At 47.1% G+C, this 17,460-nt stretch overlaps 1 protein-coding gene across 3 annotated transcripts; it reads right to left on the bottom strand.

Moving 5' to 3' along the window:
• Positions 1-690: 690 nt before the first annotated feature.
• Positions 691-16,397, bottom strand: SLC22A2 (solute carrier family 22 member 2). Of its 3 annotated transcripts, none has more exons than XM_054197137.1 (11): positions 15,938-16,397; positions 14,300-14,403; positions 10,844-10,998; positions 9,836-10,004; positions 8,891-9,005; positions 8,233-8,339; positions 7,318-7,532; positions 5,342-5,450; positions 4,534-4,646; positions 3,468-3,567; positions 691-2,134 (listed from the first exon to the last, which is right to left on the bottom strand). In XM_054197137.1, the coding sequence occupies exons 1-11, from the start codon at positions 16,346-16,348 to the stop codon at positions 2,068-2,070; spliced, it is 1,665 nt and encodes a 554-aa protein (XP_054053112.1). In that variant the 5' UTR covers positions 16,349-16,397; the 3' UTR covers positions 691-2,067. The 3 variants fall into 3 exon arrangements, 2 of the variants coding, with proteins under 2 accessions (XP_054053112.1, XP_054053113.1); XR_008465752.1 differs by having other exon boundaries at positions 2,099-2,134; positions 4,534-4,800; XM_054197138.1 differs by lacking the exon at positions 691-2,134 and having other exon boundaries at positions 3,477-4,800.
• Between the last annotated feature and the right edge of the window lie 1,063 nt (positions 16,398-17,460).

Below are 17,460 nucleotides of genomic sequence, written 5' to 3'. Positions count from 1 at the left end.
AACACCACCACACCAACAAAATAGCTATTTGGAGACTCCAGTGCTAATTTTATCCCATCAAATGTGGCCACAGGCTCTGTGGAGTATCAGAGACTCATTAAGGCTTATTGTCTGCAAGCTGTAGTCTTAACATGGTTTTGTCAAGGTGTTCTTGTGTCCATGTGTTCATGAATTGGCAGAAAATCATATCCTACAGCCAGTATAAAGCTCGTGTGTTTTCCATCTCCCCTGTTTATTGTGTGATCAAAACAATGCATGTGCTAGATTTTATTTGCAACTTGCTCCAACCCCATCCCTACTGTATGGCACTGTGTCCTCCTACATTCTGTAAGTGTTTTAAAATATGAAGAATTTGGGCCTTTTCCCAGAACTGGGACTGGTCAGGAAACAAACCCAAATCCAGAGAATATACACGAGTTGAGAAATAAGGTGTGAATCACCTTTTAAATGCTTCTCAAGGGCTGTGGAGAGGACCCTTAAACCTCCAAAAGCACTAGAGCCACGATTTTCCTGCATGTTATTGATAGAGGTCTACTTAGAAAGCCATATCCTTTTTTTGGATTCCCTGCCTCAGTCTTTGTCTCCTATAGCTGTTTTGGAGTTTGGCCATGTAAAAACCCAAACTCATGGCATTGGGAAGACAACCATGCATAAACACAAACGTGAATTTGCTTTATTGCACAGGGCACCGTGTCCTGTTATTGTTGACGCCACTCCCGGTGGGTGTCTGTGATGTGTCTTTCTCCCCCCACCCTGTCACCGATCCTTAATGATGATGTAGTTGCACGCAGCCCCCCATGTCATGAGGCTGCGCTGCCTCCAACTCCTCTTCACCTTCCTTTTTGTTTTCCAGCTTGCCTAACATCCGGCCAAATTCTGGGATGCCAAAGCTTAAAAGCCAGTCTGGGTTTAGAAGTACTTATTTTAGTATTTATTTCTCTGGAAGAGGACTAAACTGGGAGGGAAGAGGGGCTGCTGGATGCCCCGGGCTCTTGAAGCAGGCTCTGCAGTGGCAGTACTCACTGCTGGGCAGCAGGAGCTGTCTCACAAAGCTGACCTGCTGGGCATCAGGAGCCACAGACCGACTGACAGTACCAAGATTTTAAGGGCTGTAAGGGAAATAGTGACGGTAAATCAGGTACTGTCTACACGCCTGCTTTCATGCAGAATCAGGTGTAACCTGGAGGAGGTGAGTTGGGCTCACGAGTGCACTCCTGCTCACTACAGAAATGAGCTGTGAATGAGCCGCCCAAAAAGATTTTTAGTTTTATAACAAGCAGAATAAAGTGCTCCTTCACGAACTTCTCACTCATGCGGTACGAGCTCCTGCTGCCAGCTACCCTGGGATGCCGGAAGCATGAATGTGTTCAGTAGGCAAATAGAAAAATTTGTGGAAGGGTAGTCCACAAGGGAGTGAAGCAGAAATGCAGGCAGATGATGTCTAGCTTGGGAAGTCCACAAGCCACAGACTGCTGGCAGCTGGGAGAATGCAGTGGGGAAAAGGTCAACACGTTGGCCTGGCTTGTCCCCTGCATGTCCACCCCCAAGCTGGGCTCGCTACGGCTGCTCTGCTGGCCCTCTTCTGCCTCCCTGCCCCAACAAAGGTAGATCTGGGGTAAAACGGATCCTTGAGGTGCTGGAGCATGTCCGAAGAAGGGTAACAAAGCTGGTGAAGGGTCTAGAGCACAAGTCTTACTAGGAGCGGCTGAGGGAGCTGGGGTTCAGCCTGGAGAAAAGGAGGCTGAGGGGAGACCTTATCGCTCTCTACAACTACCTGAAAGGAGGGTGGTGAGAGGTGGGGGTCGGTCTCTTCTCCCAAGTAACAGGCGATAGGACAAGAGGAAATGGCCTCACATTGCACCAGTGGAGGTTTAGAGTGGAAAAATTTTTACACTGAAAGAGTTATTAAGCATTGGAACAGGCTGCCCAGGGAAGTGGTTGAGTCACCATCCCTGAAGGTATTTAAAAGACGTGTAGATGTGGCAGTTAGGGACATGGTAGTGCTAGGTTAACCATTTGACTCGATGATCTTAAAGGTCTTTTCTAATCTAAACGATTGTATAATTCTTACTTAGGGGCAGCTTCCGAAGCCAGAACGTGGAGATAAATCATTTTTTCTTTGCTTCTCTGTTGCCTGTGGAAGGAAAGGGGAAAAGGCAGATGATGTACTGGTGGCGAGCAGCATGATCCACCAAATAATCCATATGCTTACGTTCATTGAAAACTAGGTTTAACGGATGTCTTGTTACTGGTAATTTTTCAAATGAAGTTATATTATTTTGAAGAGCAGCAGAATAAGGAGTAAATAGGAGACTTTCTGTGGCCTTTTTGCAGCTGCCCTGCTGTCTGGAAGTCCTGTCATGGTAACATGAGTAACTTTAACTCTGGCATTTCCTACTGTAAAAACTGTTATTCTAGGTGGTTTCTAAAGTAATGTCTAGGGGTGTAGTTGCATGTACGGACTTCCTAACTTTTCTTAGAGGCAATCTCTCCATGCTCTACCCTGTGCTACGTTGCCATCCCTTTCTGGCCAGGCTGAGTCCTTTTCCTCCCACACCCAATTTTTTACCAGGCCAAGTATCTTTCGGCTCTGCATCAGCTTCAGTAAATCTGTGCGGCTCCTTCAGTGACTGTGGAGCTCTACCCTCACCCTGGGAGCTGCTCCAGCAGTTGCAAGCCATGCCAGGAGGACAAAGCACTGAAAACACAGGATGTTCCCTGCATTGCTCCCCAAATTTAAAGCCAGATCTCAGCTGGGTTTGTACGCGTTGAATGTAAGCATCTCTGGGGGCATCAATGGTCCCCTCAGCACAGCTGCCTGTGGGAGGCGAGACAAGGGTGGTGAGCACCCCTGGGCACATGGAGGGTGCAGCTGGCAGCCACAGATGCTTCGATGGGACTGCTAAGTTCTCAGGAGGATGGTGTGACCAGCTTGAGAAGGGTTTCCATGCCATCAGCCTGCTCACCTTTCCCCAAGGAGCTGTGCCTTTGCCCCTCTGTCTCACCTTCCCTGGGCAGGTAGGATGGCTGAACGAGTTGCTGAAAGCTCCTGCTGCCATGCCAAGGTGCTCATCTGCTCAAAATGCTGGCAGTGGCTGGCCTTGGCAGGGAGGATGCATTTCCCCACGCTGACAGACACTTCTCAAGTCAGAACAGCTGTATACACTGCGTAAGGAACGACTAAAGCCCGGACTGATGCTTTTCAGATGGCCTGCAAAACCGCCCTCCACACCTTCCCTTACTGTCTGGTTCCTGCATAAGGTGTTAGTAGATTCTGGTCAGATCATACAGGAGGAGCCCCATATTGCTACCGTGGATGAGTTAGTCACCAGCCATCCACTGTATTTATATGTCTACAACAAAACCCAACAGATCCTGCAAGATGTACAATTTTTATTTTTTTTATCAGGTTTTGCAGATGTAAAGGAGAGTTGCTCTGCTCTATGGGAGGATCCTTAATGCCATACCTGTGCAGATTTTCAGCATCTTCAATGGTCTCAGGCAGAGTCTTTCCCTTCATCTCAGGTAGGAGCAAAACCAAGCCACCATCAATTAAAATAATCACAGCTGCAAACGTAGAAGAAGCATCAAAAAGGCAACGCAATGGTCATGCCCAAATTTAATTTCAAGTCACTAATTAATTCTCATTGAGACACAGCTGCCCCAACGATTAAATAAGGACTCTTCAAAGTTATAATAACACTTGGCTTTTTATCTATGTGATTCTCATTTTTCAGAGTAATTGCTGATGTTTCTGAGGTGCACGTGAGACCTGGAAAGCTGTCCTGGGTCATAGACCCAGACATGGTCTGGCTCCCTTGCTTTGTGCACAGAATGCAAAGGAAACAGGTTTTGGCTTTGGTTCTCCAGCTGGCATGAGATTGGGATGACACTACCTTTTTTAGGTAGATTAGGACATTCACAAAGGGTTGCTACCAGCCCACCTGGCCAGTTTCACCTTCTGATTAGTTTTAGACCCTTCTATGACCATAGTCAGGGCAGATGGTGCATGCAGGCACACGGATTTGAATATGCGCAGTAGCAGACACTCAAGGCAGCCTTTTTTTTAGGATAGCAGCCTTAACATTAGGGCTGATATGCTGCTTTGCCATCCTAAATTGCCATGGGATCCTAGACAGAATGGGCCCCCTGAGGTGCCAGCAAGAGGTGGAGTGTGACTTTTGTGTAGGGAGACAAGAGGCCATCCTGCTCCGACCTCAGATCCCATAACCACCCTGCAGATGAGAGGGGCAGAACCCAAAGATGTTCCTCGCTTGGGAAGGGCTCAGCAGGAAGAAGTCAGAGCTTGAAAGAGCTGTCCGAAAAACATGGGGTCCCCTCCACTGCAGAAGGGGCTAAGGGGTGACTTTGCTATGACTTGCAAACACCCAGATGGAACAGACTTTCCAAGCTGTATCTTACATGTGTACACATGCATATGTGCAACTGTCTACATTTTTAAATGTGGGAAATAGATCATCAAAGTCATTCATCTAGGCTGTGGCCAACTGATCCATCTGTCAGCTCTCTTACCAAAGACGACCAGGGGCAGCTCATGCCAGAGCTCGGATAGTCTGTACACAAGGAAGGGTGTTATGATCCCACCGAGGTCGCACATGGACGAGCAGACGAGGACTCCCAGGTTCCTGCAAAGTACACGCAAGCACATGTGCACACACGTGTGTCACCAGCTCTGCCCCGTCCAGCTCTGCACCGCAGCGCCCTGGCAGGATCCACAAGGGTTCTCCCACCCCTGCTGCTGGGATGAGACGGGCAGCACCCTGTCCAGGGGATTGGCAGCTGATGGAAGGAGGGATGAGCCATGAGCTTCGGGGAGGAAAAGACAGATAACACCCCGGGGCTTAGAAAGGCCCGGCCCGCACTGTCGTGAACATAATCAAAAGAGAGCACAAGGCAGAGCATTCCACAGAGAATTCCACAGAGAAATACTACAGGATGAAATGGGTGAGGAGGAAGAGAGTTATACAAAGCAAGACCTTAAGACTAGCGCTATATTGGAGGAGAGATGTTAATGACCAATTGACTTCTCGTTCACTGGAAGGCATCTGGGAAGGTTTATTACACATTCCCTCAGAAACCTGCTGCCTCAGTTCTGGGGGAAGGGGCTTTGGCCAGGGAAGGTGGTGGGTTTCCTCTGCACCACCTGGCAGCTCTCCTTCACCTTTGCAAGGTGTATTTTACACATGCAAGGTCCTTCTCCACGGCAATGCATGAGCCACAGGCTCCCCAAATGCATCCACAGCCGTGAGTCGGCCTCTCGTGGTCTCTCCCAGAGAAACACCCAGGGCTGTTACCAACCAACAGAAGATGGTGCGCTCACCTGAGAAATGTTGGATACAGCTCAGGATTTACCACACAAATAATTTCGTAGCACATGGTAATTCCCATCCTGCCCAAGCAAGCTGCAGTCATTTTAAGCCAATAAAGAGCTGGAAAGACATTGCATGCATTAAGGTTGGAATAGAAAACTACGTTTTTTTCTGCTCTTGACATAAAACAGTATTAAAGATTTAATTTAAGGAAACAGTGTATTTGCTGTCAAGAAAAGTCAAGAGGACAACCCATGTTGGTGTTCCGTTTCCCTCAATTAGAATTCATAATGCACTTGTCTTGCGATTCAAGCAAATAGCCAAGACAAGAATTTGCTACGTTGCTGTCACGGAGAGGAGAAATCAATGATACAAACTAGTTTGTTTGGGTTATCCAGTGCATTAACCAGAAGCTTATGCAAGACATAATTTCTTGCTTGCAATAAAACTAATCAGAGGGCAGCTGGGTTGTTTGGTGTTGAAATCTGCTTGTCAGCAAGGTACTCCATGCTTTTGCACAGACGCCTCTGATGGCTTTCAGACTGGGACAAGCTTGTGTTGCCTCCCTGTCTCTCAGTGTGTGCTCCACGATTGCTTTCACACCTGGAGCTACAGACGGTTGCTGCAAATAAACGAATATCCCAGCCCTGCACGTAGAATCAGTCCAGGACACCTCTGTGTGCCACGTGGACTTTTAGATCCCAAACTGACCTTGGATCGTGGCTTCAGATGTTTCAGCTATGAGCACACTTGGAGCATTGAGTTTCTCCCTCGTGTAGCCAGCTGAGGGATGCATCAAGCCCCGGACAGTATTTTACTGACTCATAGCTGCCTCTCCAGAGCTGAGACACCAGCCACTGCGGCACATGGCTTGTAGCAACTGCAGCTACGGGAGTCCGGGGCCATCCCTGCTGGGGCTCTGCCCACCCTGTCGCCCCTGCAGAGCTGGCCTGGGTGCGAAACAACCCTTTTCTGGAGGGTTGGACGTTGGGCTATGGGCTCTGAAGGTGGCTCAGCTCGGGGCTGGCGGTGGCAACACAGACGAGCCAGGAGGGCTGTGGTTTCTGCTGGTGGGTGTTTAAAGCATGGGCTGAGCCGGGTTGGCAGCAGCAGCGTCTTCGCCGGCCGCGTCTGTCCCCGGTGTGAGGCACTCACCCTGGTACGGCTACTCTCCGCACCCTGGCACGGGCAGCGGCTGCGGGGCCACGGGACTCCCAGCCCTGCGCTCCCCCAGCAAAGCCCGGCGGTGCCTTGCATCGTCCCTGCACTCCCCAGGCGCTTGTTAAATTGAGTTTCCATTGTCTGGACACTTTGGGTTTTTTTCCGTAACATTTTATAGTTTTGTCCTTGTCCCCCCGTGAACTGATAGCTGTTTGGCACTGTTACATCTGTGGTTTCAGTCTAGTTGTGTTCCATAAAGAAAAAGGAAAGATGTTTCATTTGGTGGCCCCTAAGGGACATATTGCTTTGAGACTATGGCCTTGGAGCAAATTCTTAGCTAAATAAAAGCCAAGTGCCTGCCACTGTGGTTGCTCAACATCCTACATTCATGGCAGCAGCACTGTAGACGGCAGAAAGCACTTACTGTACCCAGATGGTGTTTAAGTGTGTGCATGTGCCCACACATTTCCTTTTTAGAAGCAGAAAACATGGGGATTTTTGGATGAAAACTGTGAATTGAGCACTCAAATCCAAATTTTAGGCCAGACAAAAACTGTGGACTTAACATGGCATGCTTCATGATCTAGCACCTACAGAATTGCCATCTGATTTAATGCCATTTTTAATTCACCCCGTTTCTTCAACCTCTTAATGAGCTGGTGTAAATGCTGATGCGGGGACATACACCAGCTTTTATGGTATTGGTCTTCATTGGATTGCAATACTGACACGGGCCAGGTTAGCAAGGATTGTTTTCCATTTTTCCAGGGCAATAATCAAGAGACAGGGAGAGAATTCATTGACGGAGGAGGTTCACATGACTCACTGTCTGGAACTAACGCCGTGACGAGGCAAGCACCACCTGTCAGCACATTTGCCACAGCCCAGGGGTAGCGACGGCCAATGCGGTCCAGTGTTAGCATGAGGATGAAGGCAGCTGGGAACTCGAAGAGAGCGGAATAGAGGAAATCCAGATACATGTTCCCAGCAGCTATTCCCATGTGCATGATGAGCCCCTGGTAGAGGACGGAGCTTGTGAACCTGGGCAGAGAACAGGGTGCAAATGAAGCCAAACCCTTTGGGAGAGAGTTCTTGCAAAGAACTGAGACTTGCAGCTGGTCAGGAGCAAAACAGGCTTCAATCAATGACGACGATTTAGGGCACTGAATGACACACCTACTGTGTCCAGTTCTGGGCTCCCCGGTTCAAGAGGGACAGGGAACTGCTGGAGAGGGTGCAGCAGAGAGCTACCAAGATGATTAGGGGACTGGAACACCTCTCTTAGGAAGAAAGGCTGAGGGATTTGGGTCTCTTCAGTTTGGAAAAAAGACGGCTGAGGGGGGATCTTATCAACACTTATAAATACTTAAAGGGTGGGTGTCAGGAGGATGGGGCCAGGCTCTTTTCAGTGGTGCCCAGGGACAGGACAAGAGGTAATGGGCACAAACTTGAGCATAGGAAGTTCCACCTGAACATGAGGAGGAACTTCTTTCCTGTGAGGGTGGCAGAGCACTGGAACAGGCTGCCCAGAGAGGTGGTGGAGTCTCCTTCTCTGGAGACATTCAAAACCCACCTGGATGCGTTCCTGTGCAACCTGCTCTGGGTGACCCTGCTCTGGCAGCGGGGTTGGACTAGATGATCTCCAGAGGTCCCTTCCAACCCTATGATTCTATGATTCTACGATTCTATGATTCTACGATTCTATGATTCTATGATTTGGGCTGCAAGAGCCTCCCCTTACCAACTGTACATCAAAATGAACGTGTGTTTTCTGATCTGAGGTGTCCTGACCAGGTCTAGAAATGAAGGTTTCAGCTTTTCTCCCTCTTCATCTTCAGAGTTGAGATTCTGGGAGAACAAGTGACAGAAGGACAAGAGATTACAGAGGGCAGGGGAGAGCCTCACCAAATGGTGAGCGTTTCAATGAATCTCTTCCTCTGGATTAATGGGAGGATGAGGGTTTTCATTTGCCAGTTAAGTAACTGAGGGCAAATTAACTTCTCCAGTGTTTTAGGGAAAGGAAACATGAAAATTTATATAGAGAGTCTTCATGTTTGTACAGCCACGTGTATGAGGCTGTTCCATAACATGAAGCAGCATTTAAAAACATAATAATAAGTATGGATGTTCTGGAATTTTCAGTCATGAGGTTTGGCGAGTTTACTCTTAATTGATACTACTTAAAAGAAGAATTTTTCTTGTTTACTGGTTACTTTTGCAAGCCAAAAATGCTCTGCAAGGGTCCTAGGCAGTCAGAGAGAAGAATATGCCTTTGCTTTAGGGAACCACAGTGCTTTTGATCACCAGGCTGCTCCCTACTCTAAACCCATAACAATCCTTAATTCATAACATTATTTGCCGCGAGGTTTGCACACACTCAGCAAATGCAGTGCAGTCACCTGGAAAGAGAGAGGTAGCTTCTTCTTATTTCTCTTGGCAATACGCTTAATAACTTCCATAGCTTTGTCATTTTGCTTTTGAGCTATTAGCCACCTGGGAGACTCGGGCAGACACCTGCAACACATATAAGCATGACAGCTATGTGGAAGGAAAATGCACTTTCCTGGTAAACAGAAAATGAGAATGGAACAGAGTTTTTCAGGCTAGGATCCTACGGTGTGTCGGATATCCACAGGTGGTATTGAATGCCGTGGTAGCTGTGGCTGTCAGTGATTACGCTCTGAGTTGTACTCCGCTTGAATGACAATGTAGTCTGATTTTAATTTATTTTTTTTAAGGCTAAAACCAGTTTATTATAGTTTGGAAAGATTAGTATGAGATAAATTCTCTCGACACATTTCAGAATTGCTAATATAAAAAAGAACAGCTGTAAACCTGATCCTTAAGCTCTTCCATGTTAAAAATAACCTTTCAAAAAAAGACCAAACAAAAAAACCATCCCAAATCTGTTCCCTGATTTGGTTATGGAATTTTCTAAGGAGCATTTTCACTCAATTTTTTTACAAATAGTCAACAGATGTCTGTTGATTGCATTAAAAAAAAAAAAGCAATTTTAATCAAAGAGTAGAAAAACTCACTTCTCACAGTAGCTTAAGTACTGTTCAAGAAATATTGACTTACTATTTTGTGATGGGTGGCAAGGACTCCAAACACAGAAGCATTACAACATGTTGCAGGTAGCCTCTTGCTCTTAGGTGATTCAGACTAAACCCTTGGGCAGAGAAATGACAGAAAAATGCCAGATCTCATCCGATATCATCTTGAAAATCCTTCGTGTAGCGCTCTGGCCGATCCCTACAGAGATGCTTCAGCTCTCTGGTACAGTTCCCTGTTTTTATCGGTGTGGCTCGGTGTCGCTGGGAGTTGTAAAAGTGGACACTTACCAATAGTAGAGCAGGAAGAAGAAATTGGGCAGCGTGACCGCCAGCTGGAGCCACCTCCAGTGTGTAAGCGCGTAAGCCAGGGCGGTGAGGACGAGGAGTCCCACGGTGAAGGCAAGCTGGTAAATGATGCCCACTGACCTCCGGTATTTTGAGCCAACGAATTCTGCAACTGCAAAAACAAGTTGTACATGCAAAAATAAATTGGTTTGGAGAGCTGGGAGAATGTAACTCCTGCCAGCTAAAGCCTTGTGGAGCCCTTGTGCTTAGCTGTGCTCTTGTGTCGCGTTGCATGGGCGTGGGTTTGAATGGGAAAGCAGAGCAGGTCTGGGTCCCTGGTGTAAATCACAGGGCAAGTCCTGACCTTTCCTCCTCCACTGGTCAGCTGGGATTTCACCCCTGCCTGCCAGGGTGTCAGACTCTCACCCATCAACATGGGGCAAAGGTTGCTTTCTTCCTCCCACTCCTTCTAGCTAAGAACTAAAAGGGAGAATAAAATAGACAGCTGGCACTTTGCTTGCCTCCATCTCCCTCCTCCAGTACGGCTTGGGAACAGAGCCTCCCTTCCTGCCAAGCATGTGAAATAGCACAGCACAACCCGTTTTGGCACCAGGGCTGTGAAACACAAGTGTTATCTCTCACAGCACCACTTGCTGCCTTTCCCAGAAAAGCATCATACATCTTTGCAGTGTTTTCAATTAGTTCTTGTCTCTAGACCTTGTCCTCCATTTTGGTGTGTGCCTCTCCATGTACGAATGCTCCCTAGTTTTCAGAGCTGCCTCCTAATTATTCCATTTATGTCTGTGAGCTGGTGCAAGCTTGGGTCATAAACATAACATAATCAGAAACCTCTTTGCATTTAATCAAAGAGGTGCAGTTTGGCAGTAAATAGCAGTGTCACCGCTCTTGTTACACACGGTTCCTTGAAAATTGGATGGCACCAGCGGGGGTCAGGCCTGCTGCTAAACAGGGGGTTCCTGCCCAGAAAGTGTAGTTGCAAGCTGCCGTAACTGAGGACGTAGCCTGTCAGCCAGCCCCCCTTGCTGACCAGCCCCTGAATCAGGCGGAAGATCACTGTCCAGGTGTAGCTCGGCGCAAAGGCCATGAGAACCCCCGAGACGGCATTGATGAAGACTGTGACCAGGAGGCAGAGTTTGCGGCCAAACCTGCAGAGGGAAAGAAGAAAAGAGATGTGAAAGGCTCAGCTGCCGACAGGGTAGGGTGGCAAACCAAAGGGTTTGAAGAGGCTGGAGATGGTCGCTATCCCCCTCTTCTCTGTTTGTTTTGAGTAGGAGTCTGCATCTGCTCTTCCCTTGGCAACATTTTTCATCTCAATGGGAGCTCAGGGGACTCTCTTGACCTGTGTTTTCAGGTCGTTGCTCACTTCTGGTTAATCACTTAGCTAGTCAGTTCAAGAAATGCTCTGATGTGGCTCTTCAGCCCATCTTTCAACGCTGCAATAGATTTTTAATGGGGATCTTGTTTGATAACTGTGACCTTTAGCTATTTTCTCATCAACCTCGACTGATTATTGAGCTCTTCCTGAAGAGGGATTTGTACATCCCTGTTATTTGTCATTCCCTCTATCACTGTGACTCACTGATAGTCAGAAGTAGATTGTTTCCAAAAGAAACAAGCTTAATGGAACACTGGAAAGGCATTTGTTTTCTAGCTGACAGAGATATATATTCAGTTAGAAGTATGATTTATAAACCCCATTAAATTAGTCAATGTCCACTAACAAAAATAGCATGATAATAAATGCCAGCCAAAATAAATGTCTTCTGTTCTCCACAATATCATCAGCAGATCCCATTGCTCAAACTTTCCTCCTGTCATGAACCTCACATACAGATGTTTTTGACTCACCTAAAAGTCCAGCCCAAGAGACCCTCATCAGACCATGAGAGGAGCCCTCTTCTGCGAAGGCCCTTTCCCAGTGCCCCATCTCTGAATGGCAGAGGTGCAAGACCCACATGTTAGCACTGACCTCAGGAGCTGTCTCGGGCAGCAGGAGTGCCATTTCCAAGACACCCATGACTCTCGAATGCCAAAGTCAGCACCTGTGTGGGTGCCCAGAGACCGATCAAGTAAATGAGTAGGTCTAATCCCTCAGAGAGAAGCACATTTGCAAAGAGCTTATGAAACTTCCCCTGAAGCACTTGAAACGTTTGCAGGAGTTGTCCCGCGTACTACAGCAGGTCGCAGCAATCTCATGCAGGGGAAAACCAGCACTCCAGCTGCACGCAGGCTGTCTGACAGGAAGAGGATGATGGTATCTCAAATCCAGGAAGGACAAAATTAATGGGTTTTTCCCCCATTTCCTATAGTAATTTTGAGGCTTTGGGGATTATTTTTGCCTTAAGCACAGCTCTCTATGGGCAAGGGGATTTTGTTTTGCTCTTGGGTACTTGCAGTGCTTTAGGACCACGGTGAACTGGGGCTGGATGGCAGCGAGCAGAGCAGAAGAAAACCCCTCTAAGTTATGATGGGCGTGTGCATTATCTTAGCAGCAATGATAGCCTACTCCCTCATGTCTTTTCATACTTTTGCTTGATAATAAGCCTCGGTAAAAAGATCCTTCAGTATTTTGTCACGGAGAGACAGCATGTCAGAGGTAATTTTCTGTGGGTTTGGGAGCTCCAGTTTCTGTTGGCTTGCACAGCCATTTGCTGCCAAGAAATGCCTTTGCTAGTGAACATTATTGTTTAATCCATCTCCCTCCTGAAAAGGTGATCTGAAGAGTGGTGCCTCTGATGGTCATGGGATCTGCTCACTGCTGTTTCATGTCCTGTCCTGCCTGGATCAGCAGCTGATAAACATCCCTTCCTTTGCTCCCATGAGCTGTGCATCATCATCCGAGTGCCAGTTCTGGGAAAATGGACAGAATACTTTCAAATTCACTAGAAGACTGGCCAGAAGACAAGAATTTGGGTTTAAGGTAAAGAGAGGATGAGGAGTTGACATAAGTTTCTGATGCAAAAAAGAAACCAAGATCTTTCAAGATGCACATGAAGAAAAGCAAAAATTGGCATAAGTATGTCAACCTTTGTCCTTCAAACCAGAGAAGGACTCCAGCCCAGGACTGAAGACTGGATGTGGGATCTTTGCTACTGCTGTAGCCATTTGACGTCTTTCACCTGAGAGAGCTTTCTGCCAAAGGTGTAGCTGCACACAAGATGTGGCCAGAAAGAATTACTTTAAAAATCACTATCTTCTGACGACAAATCCCTTTGAGCAGAAAGCTTCCAACACGGTCTAGCTCACTGACAGTAAGATAATGGTTAGCTGAGGAGTGGAAAGTGGTCTGTCCAATCTGTCCACAGATGAGCTTCTTCACAAGCATGTTATGTTTGTCCATGTGGAGGGACAGGTTGGGGTTAGCTGGGATTGTGGTAGCCACTTTCCCCACAAAGGTGGTGCACACAACCTAACCAAAGATGTGTTTGCCTGCAACGAAACATGGGAGCGGGTACCAGTGAGACAAACACAGTCCCATCCTTATTTTGTGGCACTGCAGAAGTACGATGGGGGATGGCTGTGCCCCTTCCCATAAAGCTTCCCCCGTGGAGGAGGGGGAAAGTGAACAGAAGGGAACAGAGTTGGACAACATCTGTCCAACAGAGGTGATTCTAATAAGCATGGGAGGAAAAGGCTGTTGCCCGTCAGCACTCTTGTATGTTCTGTGAATGTAAGGAAAAAAAAATTTCTCCAAGACAGACTGACTATACAGAAGAATTGTTTACGCCATGTTACCTTCACCTCTTCAAATTCCAGTCTTAGCCTCTCTTACCATTTTACTGAAAAATTTGGTAAACACCCACAGGAAGGTTAGCTACAAAGCATTAAATTTGTTTAGAGTCTACTCTAAAAAAAACCGTCAGTGGGCAGATCTATGGCACAATGACGTTGTGGTGGAAAAGAGGAGGTGACAGATAATAAGATCTAGATCCGGCTACATACAGAGCCAGCTGACAAAAAGGGAACCAAAGAAAATTTAAGAAGGAGCAACTACTTCTATTTCTGTTTCTGAGAAAACCATTTCTATTTTGAAACTGATTTATGGCCATCTGGATGCTGTTAAAATTAATGTGAAACAAATTCATCATGAAGATGGGCAAATAGCTCTTGGTACATGAGTTATAATTTTATCTCAAACTGTGGGTTCACGATACCGTTTGCCACTGTGAAAGAAAACAAAATCTCTTCACTTGTGAATGGGCAGATTCCCCATGGAGCCGCTGAGAGGCTGTAACAGTGGAGCAGCACCATGGCATTTCAGTGGATTCTTGGATCACAACAGCCTTTGAAAGCCAGGGCATAGGAACCACCATCTACATGGGCCTTTTGGATCAAGGTTTAAGTGCATTAATTTCCTCTTTGAATCATGAATGTTGTTCAGTGACATGCAGAGAGCAGATAACCAGAGGAAAGAGTTCATCTCACACCTGTCTATGTACTACCTACCTGTCTGCTATGTAGCCAATGCTCATGGAGCCAATAAAAAACCCAGCATTCACACAGGACTGGAAGAGGTCCAGCTTCCAGGAGTCCTCACACACCAAGTTAAACTGCAAGGGCAACCACAGTTAGATGAGCAGAAACATTCAACACAAACCATAGCTTTTTGAGGAGGGATAATGGAAAGAAAACAATGACATGCCACTACAAAACAGGCTCCAGAAAAGAAACCCTCTCAAAGAAAATCTCTTAAACTGACATCTGCAATGCATCTTGTCCAGACTTTCCCAAACTTTGCGTAAAAGTTACACCCTGGAAAACAATTGCACAATGGCACACAAGGAGAATGAGAAAGGGAGAGGAACTTTGAACAAACAAATTAGAAAGTTCAGAAAAATCTCACCCTCTCCTCCCCACCCATCTGCTTGAAATTTGGAGGGTGCTTGGAGCATCGCTTCTTTCCCAGATGCCAAGGCCTGTCTCTAACCATGCCTTATCTCACTGCGTGAAAGCAGTGCGAGGTGCAAGAGGTGGCGGGGCTGCCGTGAGCTCTGCCAGGGAGGAGCCAAGAGATGGCTGTCCCGCTCCTCATTAGCGCTGGCAAAACACCCAGGATTTGGTTGACTTCTCTCTGCAGTGACCGGGTACTCTGTAACTTGCCTGTGATTTACAATTAACAGGTCACCAACCCGCACCCAGTGAGGGGAGGAGGGCAAACTGGTGTTAACGTCACTATAGCTGGAAACATTCATTCAGGTGTAACTAGACTTCAGTCCAGAGAGAAGCATTAATGTCTTTGGCTGCTTATTTAATCTCTTTCTAACCCAGACAAGTTTGCTGGGGCCATACCAAGCAGCTGAGATCGGTTTCCCTGGCTTGACTGATGCAGAGTTCAGCTGGGAGTGCTCTTCTCCGCCCCAACCCATCTGTCCCAAGGGAAAGTGAGGTGGAGTTGCTTTGTAATGGTGACGATAGTGAAGCAAGGGAATACGAATGCCCTGCCCAAGGAAGCTGTGAAGTAACAAGCATCGCATTTTTTTAAGAACGGGTTACAGAAACATCTGCTAGGCCTGGTTTAGGTATATTTAATACAGATTTGGGACTGGAGGAGAAGTATAAGAGATCTCTCTTGAGGTCCTTCCTATGTTTCACGTCACTACTGGCTTTTAGACTGTTAGTACTGGTTTGCACAGTTTTTCACTTTCTAAACTATCTGGTTTAGATCATGTAAATTGGAAGAAAAGACCAGTGCTGTTGCTAATTCATTATCTGACAAATTTAGCTCCATCTTTTGCTTCTTGTTCATTGTACGTGAGTATGTTTGGATTATCACCCAAATGTGCAATTCCTCAGTTTGGGTTTTGGGGTGCTACCCTCAGGTCGGGGACTGAAATACCGAATTATGAGAATAGCCGTTGTCTGATTTGTGACAAGCTTGCAATGTTTTCCTCCCAGAGAAAGCAATCATTTCCCATTACTTATCCATATAAATCTTTGCTCTAGGTCCCTAGCAAGTCCTGATATTCAGTATTTACCAGCAGTCGGGCTCAGGCTGTGCACCAAAAGCAAACTTTACCAATCCAACATCTTCTAGCTTCAAGGTGTGCAGGCAAGAGTGATTTTGCTGGACAAACTGTATCTTACCTCCGTCACAAGAGATGTCCCTGGGAAGTTGTAGACCCAGCCGTCCCGGCAGGGACCGAGGGGGACGGTGCTCTGGTTGCCCACCAGGCTGCCGAGGGGGTCGGTGCAGCTGATGCCCGTGGCGTTCCAGTCCACCTCGTACCTCCTGCAGCGGCTGCCGAAACTGGCCCCATGGCCACCCCACTCAGGAACCGTGTGATTCAGCCGCTCCTCCGGGCTCCAGCCGCACCGCTGGCTCAGCTCAGCCACCCCGGGGCTGAGGCAATGGTGCTCAGGGGTGAATCCCAGGAAAAAAATCCCCACGTAAATGGGAACGAAGGTGGCAGAAAGCAGGCATAAGACAAAGAGTGTTTGTTTCTGAAAGAAGTCAAATTCTCCAATCTGCTCTAAAATGTCATCCAGGGATGGCATCTTTGTATGTTGCAACTCATTAAAATATCTAACTTGGAGGCTTTGCAGGGCTTTGCCCTTCACTGAATGCTTAAATAACAGCCAAAGTGTTTGCTTAAAACTCACAAACAAATAATTAATTAACTTTGTCAATCGTCAAGCCATGCATCGCAACCTTTTTTTCTCAAATGCCATTTCTAAACAAACTTTGGCTCTCTTGTTTCCACTTCTGTTGTTATTTTGGTTAGTATATGACAGGTTTGAAATACAAGAGCTGATGTCTGAGATTATGGCCCTTTCAGTCTGTCACCGAGAGTCTGCCAGTGCACAGCATGGGGTAGGTGATAGTTCCTTTGTCCAGTATTTTCAGAGGCCATAAATATTATGAAAGCAATGTTGCCCTCTCCCTCATATATATACAACTGAAGAACTTTATACTCCAAATTACACTGGATGTAGATGACCACTTGCATGCTGCTTTGGGGGTGTAGAAGAAGACACAACAGGGCAGATTTCTTTCAGGCATCTAATAGCTAAAGAATAGTGCTTTGCCCCAAATAGGAAGCAGACCAGCCACTGCAGTATGAGTTGGCACTCGAGGTGCCCAGACCGAACTCGAAGGGGTTCACACATGGCTGCCCTGCACCTGAGGAGCTGAGAGTGGCCCCGAGACCCGTCACCATCCCTCCCGTGCCCACCCTGCCCTCTGCCTCCTGCCCTGCACCCTGGGGAGGCAGTGGGCAGAGGCTGCCGTAAACCACAGCCCCGTCTCACGAACAATTTACAGCTATTTCACGTGAATTTATTAGACAATGCTAATGTGTAGATGTGTGCCTAAGCAACAGAGACACCCTCAGCCTCTTTTACTGAGGGGGATGATTTATGTCCTGTTCCCATAGCCACTGTCGCGCAAGGTCCTTTCAAGTTGCCGGTTTGTCTGCTCTGTGAACAATTAGCCTGTGTCAATGCAAGAAATGACGGAAGACTGGAAGAAGTTCAGTACAGCTGAACATCAAAAGTGTGGGTTTGCACAAAAGACATCTACGGGCCAAGAATTCTGCCTGCAAGTTTTCTGCAGATAGATCAGTTTTATTACCCCTCTCTCTGAGCCAGGCTGTAACGACTTTGTAGCT

Source organism: Rissa tridactyla, chromosome 3 (genome assembly GCF_028500815.1).
Source record: "Rissa tridactyla isolate bRisTri1 chromosome 3, bRisTri1.patW.cur.20221130, whole genome shotgun sequence".
NCBI lineage: Eukaryota > Metazoa > Chordata > Aves > Charadriiformes > Laridae > Rissa > Rissa tridactyla.
This window is presented reverse-complemented; position numbering and strand designations above follow the sequence as displayed.